General features: G+C 47.9%; 1 protein-coding gene and 1 long non-coding RNA gene across 5 annotated transcripts in view; one reads left to right on the top strand and one right to left on the bottom strand.

The window, feature by feature from the left end:
• The window catches only part of LOC310849765, a 320,102-nt gene that overhangs the window by 184,366 nt on the left and 116,055 nt on the right, over positions 1 to 19,681 (top strand). The window lies entirely within an intron of this gene.
• Positions 1 to 19,681, bottom strand: part of RPH3A (rabphilin 3A) — a 123,899-nt gene that overhangs the window by 56,475 nt on the left and 47,743 nt on the right. For all 4 annotated transcript variants that reach the window (XM_083750209.1, XM_083750207.1, XM_083750208.1 and 1 more), the window contains one exon: positions 6,299 to 6,442. In XM_083750209.1, the coding sequence (XP_083606335.1) occupies positions 6,299 to 6,442 (144 nt within the window). The remainder of the gene's footprint in view (positions 1 to 6,298; positions 6,443 to 19,681) is intronic.

Genomic DNA, 19,681 nt, shown 5'->3' with positions numbered 1-19,681 from the left:
CAACTCTCCAGACCCTTAATAGCTAATGGCTATTAATAGCGAGTGGCTTAGGGTCCTCATATCTATGGGACCGCCTCTCCTGGTATGCCCCGCAGAGGACCTTAAGGTCCATGAATAACCATAGTTTAGAGGTCCTGGGCCCCTAAGGAAGTCAGGCTATCCTCCACCAGGGCCTTTTCAGTGATGGCTCCAACCTGGTGGAATGCTCTGTCCCATGAGACTAGGGCCCTCCAGGATTTAGCCTCCTCCTGTCGGGCCTGTAAAACAGAGCTATTCTGCCTGGCCTTTAATTAGAATTCAGCCTGAAGTTTTATTTCCCTTTTCTGCCCTCCGGCTCCCCTTTTATGAAGATTACCCGCTCTGAGACCCCACATCTAATTCTCCCCTGGCCTCCTCACTGGTCCAAGTAGGACTAATTCAGCCAGCCAGCCCTGGTGATTATCTAATGCTTATTATATGGATTTCCCCTAAATTGATTTCTGAACTTTGAATTTTATTGTTATTCATGTTTTTATACTGTATTTTATACTGCTTTTACAATTAAGTGTTTTAAATTTATTTGTTAGCAGCCCTGAGCCTGGTTTTTGAACCAAGAAGGGCAGGGTATAGATAAAAACATTGTTATTAATTTATTATTAATGCTATTCTAGGCTGTATCAACAGAAGTCTAGTGTCCAGATCAAGGGGAGTAATAGTACTAATCTGCTGTTAGCCACCCTGAGCCCGATCTTGGTTGGGGAGGGCAGGGTATAAATAAACTTTATTATGATGATTATGAGGGTAAAAGGATCTCACAGGTAAACTCTGTACAGGTGTGCCTCCAAGATCCAGTATGTATGGGAGCAGAGAATTTCGGAGAATATGCTGTTCATCTTTCCTCGAACCTCTGTGCATTTGTGGCCAACTATGCAGCTTAGATTGGAGGAAGAATCCAACCAAGGCATTTGCCTTTTTCCGTTGAGAAACAAACTAAGTAGGGCTTGCAGGGGGTCTGCAGCTTGCAAAACCCCCTACCCCACCCGCCAACTGCACAGGCAGCCCCCCCTGCCAGCAACTAGGAGCTTCACAAACACCCCCAGCAGCCTCTCTCCCTGCAAGTTCGGTTGGGCAGGCATGCTGTGAAAAATCCCAAGCAGATAAAAATAGTTCATGCAATAAAAATAAATCTATTATTTATTCTGTTCTGAAGGGAATATATAAAGTGAAGGAGGGGGGGAGCGGGGAAAAGAGAAGCCCTCTGGAGAGGTTTTCCAGCCCTCAGGAAATTTCATCCCCTCCTGTCGCGGTGTGACCCAAATCTGACAAAACCGTTAAATCAGTGTGCGTTATTTGGGGAAGTGTTGTTAGTGGAGACACACTTGCCTGAGCCAGACATTAAAACAGGAGCTGCAGGTAAAAGCTTTGCACCAATCCTGACTTCGGGACTGGGCTCAGTTCAGCTTATTTCGCAGTTCCTGGCACACCCCGTGCTGAGCACATTATTAGCAATAAATGAACAGGTGATTTTTCTCATTATCTGTTCTGCTGATATAGGCGGACCATTTTCAAATAAATCAATTGCAGACTAATTGATTCATCTGAAAATGGCTTACCTATATTAGCAGAACGAGCGATGAGGAAAAAAGGAATGCAGGACGTAAATTAGCTTTTACGTTCATCAAACGGTGCATTTTTTAAATCAAATTCTGAAGTTAAAAGTTTCTGAAGTTTAACATCATTTGAAAAAGGTGGCTTTACATACAAAATAATATACAATAACTTTTTAAAAAGAGTACAGAGGAGTTTAGAGGATAGAACTCTGTGTAACCGTGATGGGAATCTGATCTGGGGACAGAGACTGCGGAGGTAGATCGGAATAATTTGTGGGCTAATTAGCGGTACCCACTAAAATCAGTATCAACACGGATACAAGGAAATACGTTTACATTATTTATTTAAATTAGTTAAATACATTTAAAATATTACACCGATGGCACTAGGTCTTCCCAGGAGGCCAGTAAGGGGACTGGTTTCTGTCCTCTAGCATCTGTCTATTTTTCTGACTTTTATTATAACACTAGGTCTCGTAAAGACCGGGTGGCACTGTGGGTTAAACCACAGAGACTAGGACTTGCCGATCAGAAGGTCGGCGGTTCAAATCCCCGCGACGGGGTGAGCTCCTGTTGCTCGGTCCCTGCTCCTGCCAACCTAACTGTTCGAAAGCACGTCAAAGTGCAAGTAGATAAATAGGTACCGCTTTATAGCGGGAAGGTAAACGGCATTTCCGTGCACTGCTCTGGTTTGCCAGAAGCGGCTTAGTCATGCTGGCCACATGACCCGGAAGCTGTACGCCGGCTCCCTCGGCCAATAAAGCGAGAGGAGCGCCACAACCCCAGAGTCGGCCATGACTGGACCTAATGGTCAGGGGGGTCCCTTTACCTTTACCTTTAGGACCTCCAACGAAGCTGAAATTTGGAAGATTCGGGACAGAGCAAAGATTATGCAGCCCATAGTTATAAACTACGGAACCCCCTGCCACTGGAGGAAGCGATGACCACGAACTAGGATGGCTTCAAAGGAAGATTAAGCAAATTCGTGCAGAATTAAGCTACTGTAACACGCAAACAAAAGGGACGCAGGTGGCGCAAAGGGACGCAGGTGGCGCTGTGGGTTAAAGCCTCAGCACCTAGGACTTGCCATTTGAAAGGTCGGCGGTTCGAATCCCTGCAGTGGGGTGCGCTCCCGCTGCTCGGTCCCAGCGCCTGCCAACCTAGCAGTTCGAAAGCACCTCCGGGTGCAAGTAGATAAATAGGGACCGCTTACCAGCGGGAAGGTAAACGGCGTTTCCGTGTGCGGCTCTGGCTCGCCAGAGAAGCGATGTCACGCTGGCCACGTGACCCGGAAGTGTCTCCGGACAGCGCTGGCCCCTGGCCTCTTAAGTGAGATGGGCGCACAACCCCAGAGTCTGTCAAGACTGGCCCGTACGGGCAGGGGTACCTTTACCTTTACCTTAACACGCAAACATGGTTGGACAGTGTTCTCGAAGCTACGAACATGAGTCTGACAAACTGCAGGAGGCAGTGGAAGACAGGAGTGTCTGGCGTGCTCTGGTCCAGAGGGTCACGAAGAGTCAGACACGACTAAACGACTAAACAACAACAACACGCAAACAAGACCGAAGCACAAGAGCACTTTCTTGTTGTTTCCAGAGACTCCTTCTGTGATACTCAGAAGGAGTGCTGAGCTTCAGTTGTGCAACGCTATTTGTGCGAGATCGACAACAGGAGAGGGAAGCCGGTTTTAAATCAAACGTGTTTGCGAAGAGAACACGTAGTTGGTGTTATGTTAAGTTGCAGCGGCGGCGAAATGCCCCCCTCCCTCCAAGAGTCTCCCCCCTCCTTTACAAACAATGTTTCTTAAGCATCCTGGCAAATTCTTATGTGTCCCAGAAATAAGTCGCTTCCCACTCCCTGCTCCTCGTGAGAAATGGTGCACTGCAGCAGCTTATGGCTGGGAATTAAGTCAAGCGTACCAGCTCCTCCTTGCTGACTGGGCTGTCGGTGAGCAAGGGAGATGGGAAACCTTTTGCAGAAGCACACACGGAGGCCACTCATCCCACCTACGAAACCCTCAGTGACAAAATTCTACGTCTCCCGGTGGCCTCATCCTGGGGAGGCAGGGAGGGGTGGCTTCCAGCACTGGTGGGAATGGGAGCTGAGTTCGAGGGCCCCTGAGTTCCTGTGAAGAGGGACTGGTTGTTAAACTACTCTGGATACTCCAGGTCTTTGGGTTGAAAATAGGAGTTGCACAACCACTCTCAGCACCCTGGATAAATGACAGGTCCAGGAGTCTTTGGGGGAAGCCAATATTTTTTTCAAAGTGCTCTCATAGTGCTTGAAATGCATGCGTGTGGCCCAACTCTGCATTTTCTCGCTTGCTCCCCTCTCCCATTTTGTTCACATACCTCCTGAAAAATGGCAATAACAATAATTACAGTGGTAAAGGTAAAGGGACCCCCTGAACATTAGGTCCAGTCGTGGCCGACTCTGGGGTTGCGGCGCTCATCTCGCTTTATTGGCCGAGGGAGCCGACGTACAGCTTCCGGGTCATGTGGCCAGCATGACTAAGCCGCTTCTGGCGAACCAGAGCAGCGCACGGAAACGCCATTTACCTTCCCGCTGGAGCGGTACTTATTTATCTACTTGCACTTTGATGTGCTTTCGAACTGCTAGGTTGGCAGGAGCTGGGACCGAACAACAGGAGCTCACCCCGTTGCGGGGATTCAAACCGCCGACCTTCTGATCAGCAATTCCTAGGCTCTGTGGTTTAACCCACAGCACCACCTGTGTCCCAATTACAGTGGTACCTTGGGTTAAGTAGTTAATTCATTCTGGAGGTCCGTTCTTAACCTGAAACAGTTCTTAACCTGAAGCTCCACTTTAGCTAATGGGGCCTCCTGCTGCCACCGTGCCGCCGCCGCACGATTTCTGTTCTCATCCTGAAGCAAAGTTCTTAACCCGAGGTACTATTTCTGGGTTAGCGGAGTCTGTAACCTTAAGTGTATGTAACCCGAGGTACCACTGTAATTTGTATGCCGGCCATCTGACTGGGCTGCCCCAGCCACTCTGGGCGGCTCCCAGCAAAAAGAGGGGAAAAACACAAGACAACATCAAACACTAAAAACTTCCCTGACCAGGTTTATCTTGAGATGGCTTTTAAACATCTGGACTACAGTGCCCATCATCCCTGTCTGCCGTCCATGTTGCTAGCAGGGGGTGATGGGAGACGGAAGACAACAACATCTGGGGGACCCCAGGCCACCCACCCCTGTTTCTGCTTCAGGCAGAATGGGCTTGTGGTCTCCTAGCTCTGGAGCAGAGAAGACCAGGAGTGCAGAACATAGAAAGAGAGAGGTGCAAGCCCTCCAACAAAGCAAGCTGCCCAGCACCACGGAAAGGATGTTGGGATGGCAGAATGGTAGAGTTGGAAGGGGTCCCCAGCGGTCATCCAGCCCAACCCCCTGCAATGCGAAGATGCAAACAAGACCTTATGGCCATCCAGATGTTGATGGAAGAGAACAACCCCTGGCCATGTTGGTTGGGGCTGATGGGACCTGGTGTCTGGGAACATCTGGAGAATAACTTCCATCATCCCAACCACTGGCCATGTTGGTTGGGGCTGATGGGACCTGGTGTCTGGGACCATCTGGAGAATAACTTCCATCATCCCAACCACTGGCCATGTTGGTTGGGGCTGATGGGACCTGGTGTCTGGGACCATCTGGAGAATAACTTCCATCATCCCAACCACTGGCCATGTTGGTTGGGGCTGATGGGACCTGGTGTCTGGGACCATCTGGAGAATAACTTCCATCATCCCAACCACTGGCCATGTTGGTTGGGGCTGATGGGAACTGGTGTCTGGGAACATCTGGAGAATAACTTCCATCATCCCAACCACTGGCCATGTTGGTTGGGGCTGATGGGAACTGGTGTCTGGGAACATCTGGAGAATAACTTCCATCATCCCAACCACTGGCCATGTTGGTTGGGGCTGATGGGACCTGGTGTCTGGGAACATCTGGAGAATAACTTCCATCATCCCAACCACTGGCCATGTTGGTTGGGGCTGATGGGACCTGGTGTCTGGGACCATCTGGAGAATAACTTCCATCATCCCAACCACTGGCCATGTTGGTTGGGGCTGATGGGACCTGGTGTCTGGGACCATCTGGAGAATAACTTCCATCATCCCAACCACTGGCCATGTTGGTTGGGGCTGATGGGACCTGGTGTCTGGGACCATCTGGAGAATAACTTCCATCATCCCAACCACTGGCCATGTTGGTTGGGGCTGATGGGAACTGGTGTCTGGGAACATCTGGAGAATAACTTCCATCATCCCAACCACTGGCCATGTTGGTTGGGGCTGATGGGAACTGGTGTCTGGGAACATCTGGAGAATAACTTCCATCATCCCAACCACTGGCCATGTTGGTTGGGGCTGATGGGACCTGGTGTCTGGGATCATCTGGAGAATAACTTCCATCATACCCAACCACTGGCCTTGTTGGTTGGGGCTGATGGGACTTGGTGTCTGGGAACATCTGGAGAATAACTTCCATTATCCCCAACCACTGGTCATGTTGGTTGGGGCTGATGGGACCTGGTGTCTGGGAACATCTGGAGAATAACTTCCATTATCCCCAACCACTGTTCATGTTGGTTGGGGCTGATGGGACCATCTGGAGGGATGCCGATTTGCTACCTGCACACAAATCCACACAGAACATGACTCCCAACTCACGTGGCCTCCTTACCCAATGCGTTCCTGCTCCAACTCTTCCATCTTCTCGGCGCGAGCAATGACCCGGTTGATGATCTCCTTCTCCTCATCTGTCAGCTCTTCGTTCTTCCTCCCTCGGTCTGGCTGGGTCCCGTGAGCTGACCAGCTGCCGGGGGCTCTGCAGTGGGCATAGGAAAGAGGGGGATCTGGTCAAGGAGGGCATCTGAGGAGGACGTCAAAACTGCTGCAAGTGGAACCCAACGCAACACATGGGCCAAGGTGGATGGTTGCCTTCATAAGGGCATCGAGCCAGCTTAAAAAAAAAAAATTGAAAAAACTTCTCTACCATTTAATAAAATATAGAAATCCGGTGGAGAAAGATTGGAAGAAATTTAAAGACTACTTACAGAAACATTGTAAAATTAATGAATGTTAGAAAGATGTTGGAATGAACTTATGTGGTTTTAGCAGAAATGTTATAAAGGATCAGGAAAAAATAGACTGTTAATTGGTGAAACGAGGGAAAGTAAAGTTATATTATATTAAGATAAATTACAGGACAAAAATTGGAAAAGATGGGAAGGATTTGCTGAAATAGTTAACCGAACTAGAATACAAAAAAGGGAGGTGTGAGGAGGTCAAGGAAACAAGCAAACTCCCTTCTCTTGCGGGGGCCCAATTAGTGCCATTGCCTTCCGTTAAGAGTTTGGGTGGGGACGCAGGTGGCGCTGTGGGTTAAAGCCTCAGCGCCTAGGACTTGCCGATCGAAAGGTCGGCGGTTCGAATCCCTGCGGCGAGGTGTGCTCCCACTGCTCGGTCCCAGCGCCTGCCAACCTAGCAGTTCGAAAGCACCTCCGGGTGCAAGTAGATAAATAGGAACCGCTTACCAGCGGGAAGGTAAACGGCGTTTCCGTGTGCGGCTCTGGCTCGCCAGAGCAGCAATGTCACGCTGGCCATGTGACCCGGAAGTGTCTCCGGACAGCGCTGGCCCCTGGCCTCTTAAGTGAGATGGGCGCACAACCCCAGAGTCTGTCAAGACTGGCCCGTACGGGCAGGGGTACCTTTACCTTTACCTTTAAGAGTTTGGGTGTAATCCTTGACGCCTCCCTTTCCATGGAGGCGCAGGTTACAGCAACAGCCAAAGCGACATTTTTCCACCTTCGCCGCATCAAGCAGTTGGTCCCTTACCTTTCCCGCCCTGACTTGGCCACAGTGATCCATGCGACGGTCATCTCCAGGCTTGACTACTGTAATTTGCTCTACGCGGGGCTGCCCTTGAAGCTGTCCCAGAAACTCCAGCGGGTACAGAATGCTGCAGCGAGGCTCCTCACGGGGTCTCTGCCATGGGAGCATATTCACCCAGTGCTTTTCAAGCTGCACTGGCTCCCGGTGGAGTACAGGGTCAGATTTAAGGTGCTGCTTTTGACCTTTAAAGCCCTTCACGGCCTAGGATCCTCGTACCTACGGGATCGCCTCTCCTGGTATGCCCCACGGAGAGCCTCAAGGTCCATAAATAACAACACCCTAGTGGTCCCAGGCCCTAAGGAAGTTAGATTGGCTTCGACCAGAGCCAGGGCCTTTTCAACTCTGGCTCCGGCCTGGTGGAACGCTCTGCCTCATGAGACCAGGGCCCTGCAGGATCGGATTTCTTTCCGCAGGGCCTGTAAGACAGAGTTGTTCCGCCTGGCCTTTGGCTTGGAGCCAGTTTGATTCCCTCCCTCCCCCCCCCTCTCTCTCTCTCTTTTTTCCCCTTCTTTTCCTTCTCCTCCTGCGATGAGGCTACATTTTAATATTTTAATGTTCCATTATTTTAATTGTTGTGTTTTATTTTTGTTTTTAAGTTTGTAATCATTCATCTTGTTTTTATTATTGCTTGTAAGCCGCTCTGAGCCCGGCCTTGGCTGGGGAGGGCGGGGTATAAATAAAAAATTATTATTATTATTATAAATGAAAGATAAGTTATGGGAAGATTCGATGTGTTATTATTTTTTTAATGGATTTTATTTTTCTATTTTCGTATTTTCTTTTTCTTTTTTTCTTTTTCTTTTCATATTACGATGTGTTGTTTTTGTTGTTGTTTAATATGATGTTTTTACTTTTACTTTTTGTAACCCTTAAAACCTTAATAAATATTAATAATAATAATAATAATAATAATAATAATAATAATAAAATAAAAAAATATAGAAATCTCCCAACAGGTCACAAGGAATCTAAGTTGTTGACATTTCTGCTGCTCTGCGCGAAGAAACATATTTGATCTGAAAAGGGGAGGGTTGAAGGGGCAGTACCCCTAGTGGTCATCTAGTCCAACCCCAGGACAATGCAGGAAATCCACAACTGCACCATCCCTGCGAGGCGGCCACCCAGATTCTGCTTTCATGCACATGCACAGCTATTACAAACTACAGGTTTACTTCTAGGACCAAACAAGATGTGACGGCAATGGAGATGTGTCACTGCATTACGGTCTCATTTTATTTTATTTTATTTTATTATTTATTTTAGGATATAGTCTATGAGGGAGATGCAAGTGGCGCTGTGGGTTAAACCACAGAGCCTAGGAATTGCCGATCAGAAGGTCGCTGGTTCGAATCCCCGCGACGGAGTGAGCTCCCGTTGCTCGGTCCCTGCTCCTGCCAACCTAGCAGTTCGAAAGCACATCAAAGTGCAAGTAGATAAATAGGTACCACTCCGGCGGGAAGGTAAACGGCGTTTCCGTCTGCTGCTCTGGTTCGCCAGAAGCAGCTTAGACATGCTGGCCACATGACCCGGAAGCTGTACGCCGGCTCCCTCGGCCAATAAAGCGAGATGAGCGCCGCAACCCCAGAGTCGGCCACAACTGGACCTAATGGTCAGGGGTCCCTTTAACTTAATAGTCTAGGAGGGAGGGCTACCCCCCTCCCACACCCTGCACTCCTGATTCCAGATTGAACCCCCATTCCCCAGCGCCTACTACTGGCACACAAAAATCAAAAGAAAAAGATACCTTTATGCATCTTTGTTGGCAAGGCTTGTGGTGGAGCTAGCGTGTGAGAGACCCAGCGCTACTCAGAGGAGTCTGCCTCAGGTGTTTCTGCATGAGTCCCTGTTCTGGGCCTGCCACTTCTTTATTACGTGCACTAGAAGCAGGATGAATAACCAAAACGCCCCCAGTGCAGGGAGATGGCAGACTTGCCAGCCCACAGCAGTGGCCGGTCACAAGGAGAGCAGTAACTCATGCAGATCTGCAACAGGCCTATACAGTCCTATCCAGTCCTATACAGATACAGTGGTTGGTGCCTCGCAAGACGAAAATAATCCATTCCGCGAGTCTCTTCGTCTAGCGGTTTTTTCGTCTTGCAAAGCAACCCTATTAGCGGCTTAGCGGATTAGCGCTATTAGAGGTTTAGCGGCTTAGTGGCTATTAAAGGCTTAGCGGCTTAGCGGCTAAAAGGCTATTAGTGGCTTAGCGGCTTAGAAAGGGGGGGGGGAGCGAAAAAAATCGCAAGACTTGCAAGACGTTTTCGTCTTGCGAAGCAAGCCCATAGGGAAATTCGTCTTGCGAAGCGCATCGAGAAACGGAAAACCCTTTCATCTAGCGGGTTTTCCGTCTTGGGAGGCATTCGTCTTGCGGGGCACAACTGTATATGCTGCAAGAGCTTCAGTTATTGAATGGCACACAAAGGACGAACAAGTTGCAAGAAATGTTGGACACAATCTAATGTTGGAAGATTGGGAAAGGCTGCGGAAGAAAGGGGTTAAGTTTACTGCATGTACTGTATTAAAAGAAAATATTATGGAAATGATGTATAGATGGTACTTAACCCATGTGAAATTAGCAAAGATGTATCATACGGGTGGCTACCAGTCTTGGATTCTTTAGCTGAGATTCCTGAATTGCCGGGGGTTGGACTAGATGACCCCCCAGGATCCCTTCCAAATCTGCAATTCAATGATTCTATGAACAGCAGGAGGAGTGCTTCATCACTTTGCAATCTGCATCCAGCTGATATTATTTATTACTACTACTACTACTACTACTACTACTACTACTACTACAGTGGTACCTTTGTTCTCAAACTTAATCCGTTCCAAAACCAAAGCATTCCAAAGCCAAGCTGTGTTTTCCCGTAGAGAGTAATGCAAAACAGATTACAGTGGTTCCTCGGGTTAAGAACTTAATTTGTCCGCTCTTAACCTGAAACTGTTCTTAACCTGAAGCACAACTTTAGTTAATGGGGCCTCCTGCTGCTGCCGCGTCGCCGGAGCACGATTTTTGTTCTCATCCTGAAGCAAAGTTCTTAACCCAAGGTACTATTTCTGGGTTAGTGGAGTCTGTAACCTGAAGCGTATGTAACCTGAAGCGTATGTAACCCAAGGTACCACTGCAATCCGTTCCAGACTTTTAAAAACAACCCCTAAAACAGCAATTTAACATGAATTTTTCTCTTTAACATGAACATTGATCCATAAAATGAAAGCAATAAATGTAAAAAGGTAAAGGGACCCCTGACCATTAGGTCCAGTCGTGGCCGACTCTGAGGTTGCGGCGCTCATCTTGCTTTATTGGCTGAGGGAGCCGGCGTACAGCTTCCGGGTCATGTGGCCAGCAGGACTAAGCCGCTTCTGGCGAACCAGAGCAGGACACGGAAACACCGTTTACCTTCCCGCCGGAGGGGTACCTGTTTATCTACTAGTACTTTGACGTGCTTTTGAACTGCTAGGTTGGCAGGAATGCTGTACTCAATGTACTGTACTATAAAACAAATATTGTAGATGATAAAAATTAAAATCATTTTTTTTCTTACTTACACTGACGATAGTCATTGTTTGGATACGGAGCTTTTATCCATTGCCGCAGTCACACAACCAATCAGTAGCTGAACTGGGTTCCACACAGTCACAAAAACAAATGAACTGAAAAAGCCTCAAAAAACAAAAATGCAAAATAAAGAGCAAAAACAAAAGCGCCAAACTTAATCCGTTCTGGAAGTCAGTTGACTTCCGAAATGTTCGAAAACCAAGGCGCAGCTTCTGATTGGTGCAGACGCCAGGGAAACAATAGCCGACAGCCGCATCGGATGTTCGGCTTCCAAAAAATGTTTAAAAACCGGAACACTTACTTCCAGGTTTTAGGCATTTGGGAACCAAGGCGTTTGGGAACCAAGGTACCACTGTATTATTATTATTATTATTATTATTATTATTATTATTATTATTCCTTCACCCTAAAGTCATGTGTCAGTATTAACAACAATGTTAAATACCATTTAAAACAATTATAAAGAAAGCCTAAAAATAATTGAAGTGCTTTCATGCCTTCCATATTGCCAGTCCTCCTTTTTTTGCAAACTGTGAGTAACACACATCAGGACCAGAGGCAGATGCCAGCAGGATCAGGGCCTGGGAGACAGAGCTGTCACTCGCCTTTGCTTTTTCCTCATTCAAGGCTTTGCTAACCAAGGGGTGGGGGGAAACTACCCCCACCAAAAAGGGGGGGAAAGGAAGGGGGTGGGAAGCCGCTCAGCAAAGTGCAAAATTACTATTGTTGCCACAAGCCCGTTTCCTTTTAATAATCAGTTTGTCCTCTTGGAATAATAAGCAAGAGCATTTTGGCCGAGGAGCTGTCAGCTTGTTTCCCTTGCGATGGCAGCCTATATTTTGTCGACTATAAGGAGAATTAAGTCTGCAGCCCAGCAGCGGCTGCTTCCAAGGAACGCAGGAGAAAGGGGGTTTGCTGCAGCTAAACTGAGTCACAGCCAAGGCAGCGGGCCAACGGCAGAGCAGAATGGCAACACGGGAGAAGCTCCTTCGCAACTCCTTGCTAAGTCAACATCACGGAGCAAAAGAGAAAGGAAGTTCAGGGCTAGCCCCAAAGCTAGACACAGAAAGGTCCCAGCTTCCTGGGAGCTCAGGGTACAGGACGCCCATAACCTAAAGGTAAAGGATAAAGGGACCCCTGACCATTAGGTGCAGTCGTGACCGACTCTGGGGTTGCGGCACTCATCTCGCTCTTTATTGGCTGAGGGAGCTGGCATACAGCTTCCGGGTCATGTGGCCAGCATGACTAAGCCGCTTCTGGCAAACCAGAGCAGCGCATGGAAACGCCGTTTACCCTCCCGCCACCTATTTATCTTTTTTTAAAAAATAATAATAATATTTATTCAGCTTTTAAAGATTACAAAGAGAAAAGAGAAAAAAGAAAAAAAAGAAAACCAAGAAAATACAGAAAAAATGCAAGCAATTAAAAATAAAAAACACAGATCAAACCTTTACATAACTTTCTTTCCTTTGCTTATTTCCTTGACCTCCTCACACCTCCCTTTTTTGTATTCTAGTTCAATTAGATATTTCAGCAAATCCTTTCCAGCTTTGTTTTTATCCTATTAATTTATCTTAATATACTGTAATTTTACATTCTCGTCTTTCACCAATTAACAAATCCATTTTTACCTAATCCTTTATATCATTTCTGCTAAAACCACATTACTTCATTCCAACATCCTTCTAACATTCCTTAATTTTGCAATGTTTCTGTAGATAAACTTTAAATTTTTTCCCATCTTCTTCCACCGACTCTTCACCTTGGTCTCGGATTCTGCCAGTCATCTCAGCCAGTTCCATGTAGTCCATCAACTTCATCTGCCATTCTTCCCGGGTGGGTAGATCTTGTGTCTTCCAATATTTTGCGATGAGTATTCCTGCTGCTGTTGTTGCATACATAAAGAAGCTTCTGTCCTTCTTTGGCACCAATTGGCCGACTATGCCCAGGAGAAAGGCCTAGGCTCTGTGGTTTAACCCACAGCGCCACCCACGTCCCGCCCATAACTTAAGCACATTTAAATTGTTGTGTGCAATCAGCTTTACGCATATGGAAAGGGGAAGGGGGTTCGGGGGGGTGACTTTGGCAGTCCTACCCATCATTGAACTTTTGGCTATGTGCAATTTTGGCTTAATGCCCCCGTGTAAGATGCGGGCTGGGACGCGGGTGGCGCTGTGGGTTAAACCACAGAGCCTAGGACTTGCCGATCAGAAGGTCGGCGGTTCGAATCCCCGCGACGGGGTGAGCTCCCGTTGCTCGGTCCCTGCTCCTGCCCACCTAGCAGTTCGAAAGCACGTCAAAGTGCAAGTAGATAAATAGGTACTGCTCCGGCGGGAAGGTAAACGGCGTTTCCGTGCGCTGCTCTGGTTTGCCAGAAGCGGCTTAGTCATGCTGGCCACATGACCCGGAAGCTGTACGCCGGCTCCCTCGGCCAATAAAGCAAGATGAGCGCCGCAACTCCAGAGTCGGCCACGATTGGACCTAATGGTCAGGGGTCCCTTTACCTTTTAAGTTGTGGGCTAGCTATCCAGACCCTGCAAGTGTCCTTATTTTCCAGGAACAGTCCCAGATTTACCGAAACTGTCCCGCTTTCCGATTTGATCCTGCAACGTCCGGCTTTTCCTTAGAACATCCCTATTTTCACTGGAGAAACGTTGGAGGGTGTGGAGTTATACAATAACCTTATGAAATAGGCTAGGCTGAGAGGCCCAGTGAGCTCCATGGCCAAGTGGGGGGGGAGTTGAACCCTGGCCTCCCAGGTCCTAGCCTGACGCTCTAACACTGCACCATGCATGTTGCTGCACGTGAGCTGTGCGCCTGCTCCTGAGCCCCTGTATGATATTAGACCAGCGAGGGAGCCTCCCACCGACCCATCGTCCAGAAAACTACCAGCGTTCCAGGAAATGAGAGGATGAAAAGAGTTGTCTTTTTGCAAAAAGACAGGCGGAGAGAGGGACTGGGCTTGTTCTCCGGATCTAAGGCTGCTCATGCTTTTCATCCTGCAGTGGGATTTGATGCAGCAATTTCCTCTGCAATCCGGGCTGAGAGTGTCTGTGAAATGAGCCAACAAGGTTCTCTCGCTCCCACAGCGCAAGGAAGAAAAAGGAGGAGAGGAGGAAATCCACGAGGAAAACATCTGCCAGCCAGGCATGAAACGCACCACTTCCTAGCTAAGGAGGCCGGTGCTGTGAGCATCCCAAGGCCTTTTAGGACCAAGGCAGGTCTCATGCCTGGAAAAACCTGGCCAAAGCTGCTCATCCTTGAGGTGACAGCCCTGGCAGAAAGCAAATTCCTTATAGGAATTCTAAGGTCTCATATAAGGGACGCGGGTGGCGCTGTGGGTTAAACCACAGAGCCTAGGACTTGCCGATCAGAAGGTTGGCAGTTCAAATCCCTGCGATGGGATGAGCTCCCATTGCTTGGTCCCTGCTCCTGCCAACCTAGCAGTTCAAAAGCACCTCAAAGTGCAAGTAGATAAATAGGTACCACTCCAACGGGAAGGTAAACGGCGTTTCCGTGCGCTGCTCTGGTTCGCCAAAAGAGGCTTAGTCATGCTGGCCACATGACCCGGAAGCTGTACGCCAGCTCCCTTGGCCAATAAAACAAGATGAGTGCCGCAACCCCAGAGTCGGCCACGACTGGACCTAATGGTCAGGGGTCACTTTACCTTTAAGGTCTCATATATATATATATAAATCAAATGTTGCTAAATTTACAAGGCAAACACATACATAAGTATATAAACTATGTGTCTGAAATAATACAGGAGAGCTATCCTGAAACCATTTTGACTCTCCCAAATTTACCTCAAATGTTTCTCTGCAAGGAGGAAGGAAATGGGAAAGCCTCCCCACTGTCTCTTTGCTCACAAATCCTGTCTTAAGGGCATATTTGTGTATGAATATTGTGAACCTGTGACCTGAATTCAGGAACTGAATATTTACCGTCACAAAAGAATGGCCAGGATGCCCAGGTAAAAGCAATCAGTGACCATTATCAGGTATCCTGACAGACAGGTTTTCTGCTGTAGCCCGCCTCCTTCTGTGATGTATGTATGATATTTTGGGGGGTGGTCTTGGACTCCGGGGGAGGCAATTTTCAAGTGTCTATATAAGAGCTTTCACACCAATGTTCTGGGTTCCTCCTCTCTGCTGCATGAGTGAGGACCCTGTTGCAACAGTTTGATAAAGACCAGGCTTACTAGCTGCTTTGCTTCTCAATATTCTCTAGTTGGCCTCTGTTATTTTCTCCTACCGACAGAGAACCTACTTAAGGACTCTATATGGGCTCTTAGATACCGCATAAGGCAAAGGGAGCAGTATTTTGCTTATAACACTTGAGAACAACATTTCCAGATTTCCATTAAGAAGCAGCCCTCGTAGCGTTGGTCTTTGCTAAATCGCTTGGGAAGATTGTTGTGTTGCTGCACATTCCCCCCTCTCCCCTCTGGTTTGTGTCTAAAAAGTCGGTATTTGCAAGCAGACAAACTCTCTGGTGAAAGGAGCCGAACCCCACGTCTCAGTTTCAAATTGCAAGCCAAGCCTTTGGCTGCAGCTCTTATCGACCAAATTGTATTTCATGTACAATCATGCCGTCAATAAATCTCTTCCCACCACACACCCTGCCTATTCCCAGGCCCTCATCTTGGATTACCAAAGTAAGCAGTTTATCCGCCAGATCTTTGCAACCGAGCAGAATCCCATCAGGTGTTTTTCTCTGTTCCAATCAATAAACCATCTTTGTTTGGATTCCTCGGTTTATTAGATACTCCTCAGAAGGGCAATTAAAAAAACAACAAGAACGGGTGAACATTCCTGGTTGTAACAAATAGGTCGCAGCAACAGAACCACAAAGCGAGCTGTGGTTCAAGCAACATCAATGACTTTGGGGCCAAAATCTACCTGAGCAATTGTAGCTTTCTCAAAGCCATAGGTAGTCAAACTAAGGCCCAGGGGCCGGATCTGGCCTAATCGCCTTCTAAATCCGGCCTGAGGACAGTCCGGGAATCAGCATGCTTTTACATGAGTAGAATGTGTCCTTTTATTTAAAATGCATGTCTGGGTTATTTGTGGGGCATAAGAATTCGTTCATTTCCACCCAAAAAATACAGTCTGGCCCCCCACAAGGTCTGAGGGACAATGGACCGGTCCCCTGCTGAAAAAGTTTGCTGACCCCTGCTCAAAACCATCAGTGAAATCGAGGGCTTTTTTCTGCCCTGATGTGAATCATTTTGCCAGACCCTCCTAGTATCCCTATTTTCCAGAGACAGTTCCTGATTTACAGAAGCCATCTTTGGTTTCTGATTTGATCCCAGAATGTCCCGCTTTTCCTTAAGACATCCCTATTTTCATCCGAGAAATGTTGGAGGGTATGGAGCTATATGACACACACAGACACCCCGAGCCAAGGAGATAAGTACAGTGGTACCTCAGGTTAAGAACTTAATTCGTTCTGGAGGTCCGTTCTTAACCTGAAACTGTTTTTAACCTGAGGTACCACTTTAGCTAATGGGGCCTCCCGCTGCCACCGTGCGATTTCTGTTCTCATCCTGAAGCAAAGTTCTTAACCCAAGGTACTATTTCTGGATTAGCGGAGTCTGTAACCTGAAGCGTCTGTAACCTGAGGTACCACTGTAACTAGACACCCTTTAAAGGGAAGGGTTTTTTAATGTTCAATATTTTGTTATGTTTCTATATATGTTGGAAGCTGCCCAGAGTGGCTGGGGCAACCCAGTCAAGATGGGTGGGGTGTTGTTGTTGTTGTTGTTGTTGTTGTTGTTCAATAGGATGTCCCTATTAGAAGATCAAACCTCTCCATTCTGAAGGAAATCAGCCCTGAGTGCTCACTGGAAAGACAGATCCTGAAGCTGAGGCTCCAAGACTTTGTCCACCTCATGAGAAGAGAAGACTCCCTGGAAAAGACCCTGATGTTGGGAAAGATGGAGGGCAGAAGGAGAAGGGGACGACAGAGGACGAGATGGTTGGACAGCGTTCTCGAAGCTACGAACATGAGTTTAACCAAATTGCGGGAGGCAGTGGAAGACAGGAGTGCCTGGCATGCTCTGGTCCATGGGGTCACGAAGAGTCAGACATGACTAAACGACTAAACAGCAACAACAACATTTTCATCAGAGAAATCTTTAAATTGAACTGCATTTGCCATTTTATGGTCACCTTTATATCTTCTTACCTCCTTTCTGAGAGGAGGCGACCAGAACACCAGTAATATGTAGGGTACATATTACTAGAGACACCTCAGAAAGGGGTATGGATGGCAACCCTCCAAATTCTCTCCGCCTACAGGCTCCCGTTACAACTGGGGAAGGCACAGGGATCAGAGATCAGATCTTGCCCACCGTGAGAGGACAAAGCCCTTTGGGAGCCCCCTCGCAGATCCACACCCACCCAATCGAGCAGAGCGCCTACAGATGGAGCCCGCCCCGCCCCGAATCCAAACTGCCATCTGCATTTCTATTCTGTCGGGAACAAGCAGAAATTTGCAGCTGAATCAAGGAACAAAAGCCAGCCGGCGCAGGCAGGGAGCTAAATAGGGCACGTATAAATAGTGCCAATTGTTCGTGCCCGCTGCTCACATCGTGAAATTGAGGGGGGCTTTGAAAGGATCTCGTCTCCCATTCTTCCCCTCGCCAAGCCAAGGCGAGGTGGTTTTTTTGAGGGGAAATCTAGACAGAGATGCCTCCTCTCAGGCAGCCGGCATTAGGAGGGGGCTGGCAAATGAATTTCCCCATTCAAGGAGGTTGGCTCCTTTCAAAGTCTGGCGACGTTCTTGTGATGGCATCCTGGACACTGAGCCAGACCTTTGGTCCATCTACACCAGTGTTGTCTACCCGGAAGACTTGTACACACTTAACTTTTGCCCTGCTCTTTCCAGACACAGGTCCACACTTTACAACTCCAGGAACACCGGTGCCAATTTAGGGGGCCCAAGGGCCCACCAAAAAATTGTTGTGGGTGCTTGGCACCTGCACAGTGGGGCCCTCCAACACTACTTCTGGTGCCTTGTGAAGCACCAGAAGTCAAGTCTGAGGCCTCTCAGGGACTCAGAGGTGGTGTCTAGGGTAAGGTTACCAGATTTTTTTCAATGAATCTGGGGACACTTTTCAACTTCAATGGATTTTGTATGGGGACTGATTTGTAAATCCGGGGACTATCCCCAGAAAACAAGGACGTCTGGTAACCTTAGACTAGGGCCTTGAGAGGCCTCAGAGGGGGAGTCCCAGGACTCACGAAGCCTTCTGACGTGACTTCACACCCTTGATTTGCATACCAAATCAGAGCCTAGGGCTTGCCGATCAGAAGGTCGGCGGTTCGAATCCCCACGACGGGGTGAGCTCCTGTTGCTCGGTCTCTGCTCCTGCCAACCTAGCAGGTCAAAAACACATCAAAGTGCAAGTAGATAAATAGGTACCGCTCCAACAGGAAGGTAAATGGCGTTTCCATGTGCTGCTCTGGTTCGCCAGAAGCGGCTTAGTCATGCTGGCCACATAACCCGGAGTCATGTGCTACTGGACTTAATGGTCAGGGGTCCCTTTACCTTTACCATGATATTAATTGGCAGTTTATTTTGACTTCATTTCCTACCGATCTGTAACACTTGTGTCCCCATTTTCATCAAGCTATCAATCAGTCCCCACCAGCCAGATGCCACGAGTGTATATGTGAACTAAATGCACAACAGATAAACAGAGGACTTACTGTTCTTTTCCACTTCAAAGCAGCGTGGGGGGAGGAAAGGAAGAGGAAAAAAGTCAAATACATTATTGCACCAAACAAACATCATCAAAGGACGCTAATATTTCTCAGCAACGTCTGAATAAGGGGAGGCTGATCAAGTCCTGGACACACGTCTGCAGTTAGTGACGGGCTGGGTAAGGGCCAAACAACCCAAGGAGATTAATATAAGATGGAAGTCTTGTGTGTGAGTGGTTCCCAAGTTTGGGAACTGGGCAGGTTGACGTCATGCCTTGCCCTGACCTGGTATACCAGACAAAGAACCCTCAGAGGACATCTCACAGGCAGGACCCAAGTCCGAGAGCGACACTCTCCCCTCTTGTGGCTTCCAGCAACTGGTATTCAGAAACAGCTGCCTCCAGCTGTAGAGACATGGCAGAGTCATCCTGGCTGGTAGCCATCGATAGCCCTCTCCTCCCTGAATTTCCCCAAGCTGGTGGCCATCACTGCCTCCTGTGACAGAGGGTATGTGATGCACAAATTTCCTTTTATGTGCCCTGAATCTTCTAATAATTCACTTTCTTTGGATGTCCACAATAATAATAATAAATTTTATTTATACCCCACCCTCCCCGGCCAGAGCCGGGCTCAGGGTGGCTAACCCCAATAAAATCACAGTAAAAACATAAGGGGGGAGAGAGAACAGGAAAAGGGGGGGAAACCAATTTAAAATACAGGTTAAAATTCAATTTAAAATGCAGCCTCATTTTAAAAGTAGCCAATAAATCAATACCATAAGGGGAGGGAAACATAAGGGTCAGACTGAGTCCAAACCAAAGGCCAGGCGAACAGCTCTGTCTTGCAGGCCCTGTGGAAAGATGTCAAGTCCCGCAGGGCCATAGTCTCTTGTGACAGAGCGCTC

This window comes from Podarcis gaigeae, assembly GCF_964106915.1.
Source record: "Podarcis gaigeae genome assembly, chromosome: 8".
Taxonomy (NCBI): Eukaryota; Metazoa; Chordata; class Lepidosauria; order Squamata; family Lacertidae; genus Podarcis; species Podarcis gaigeae.
This window is presented reverse-complemented; position numbering and strand designations above follow the sequence as displayed.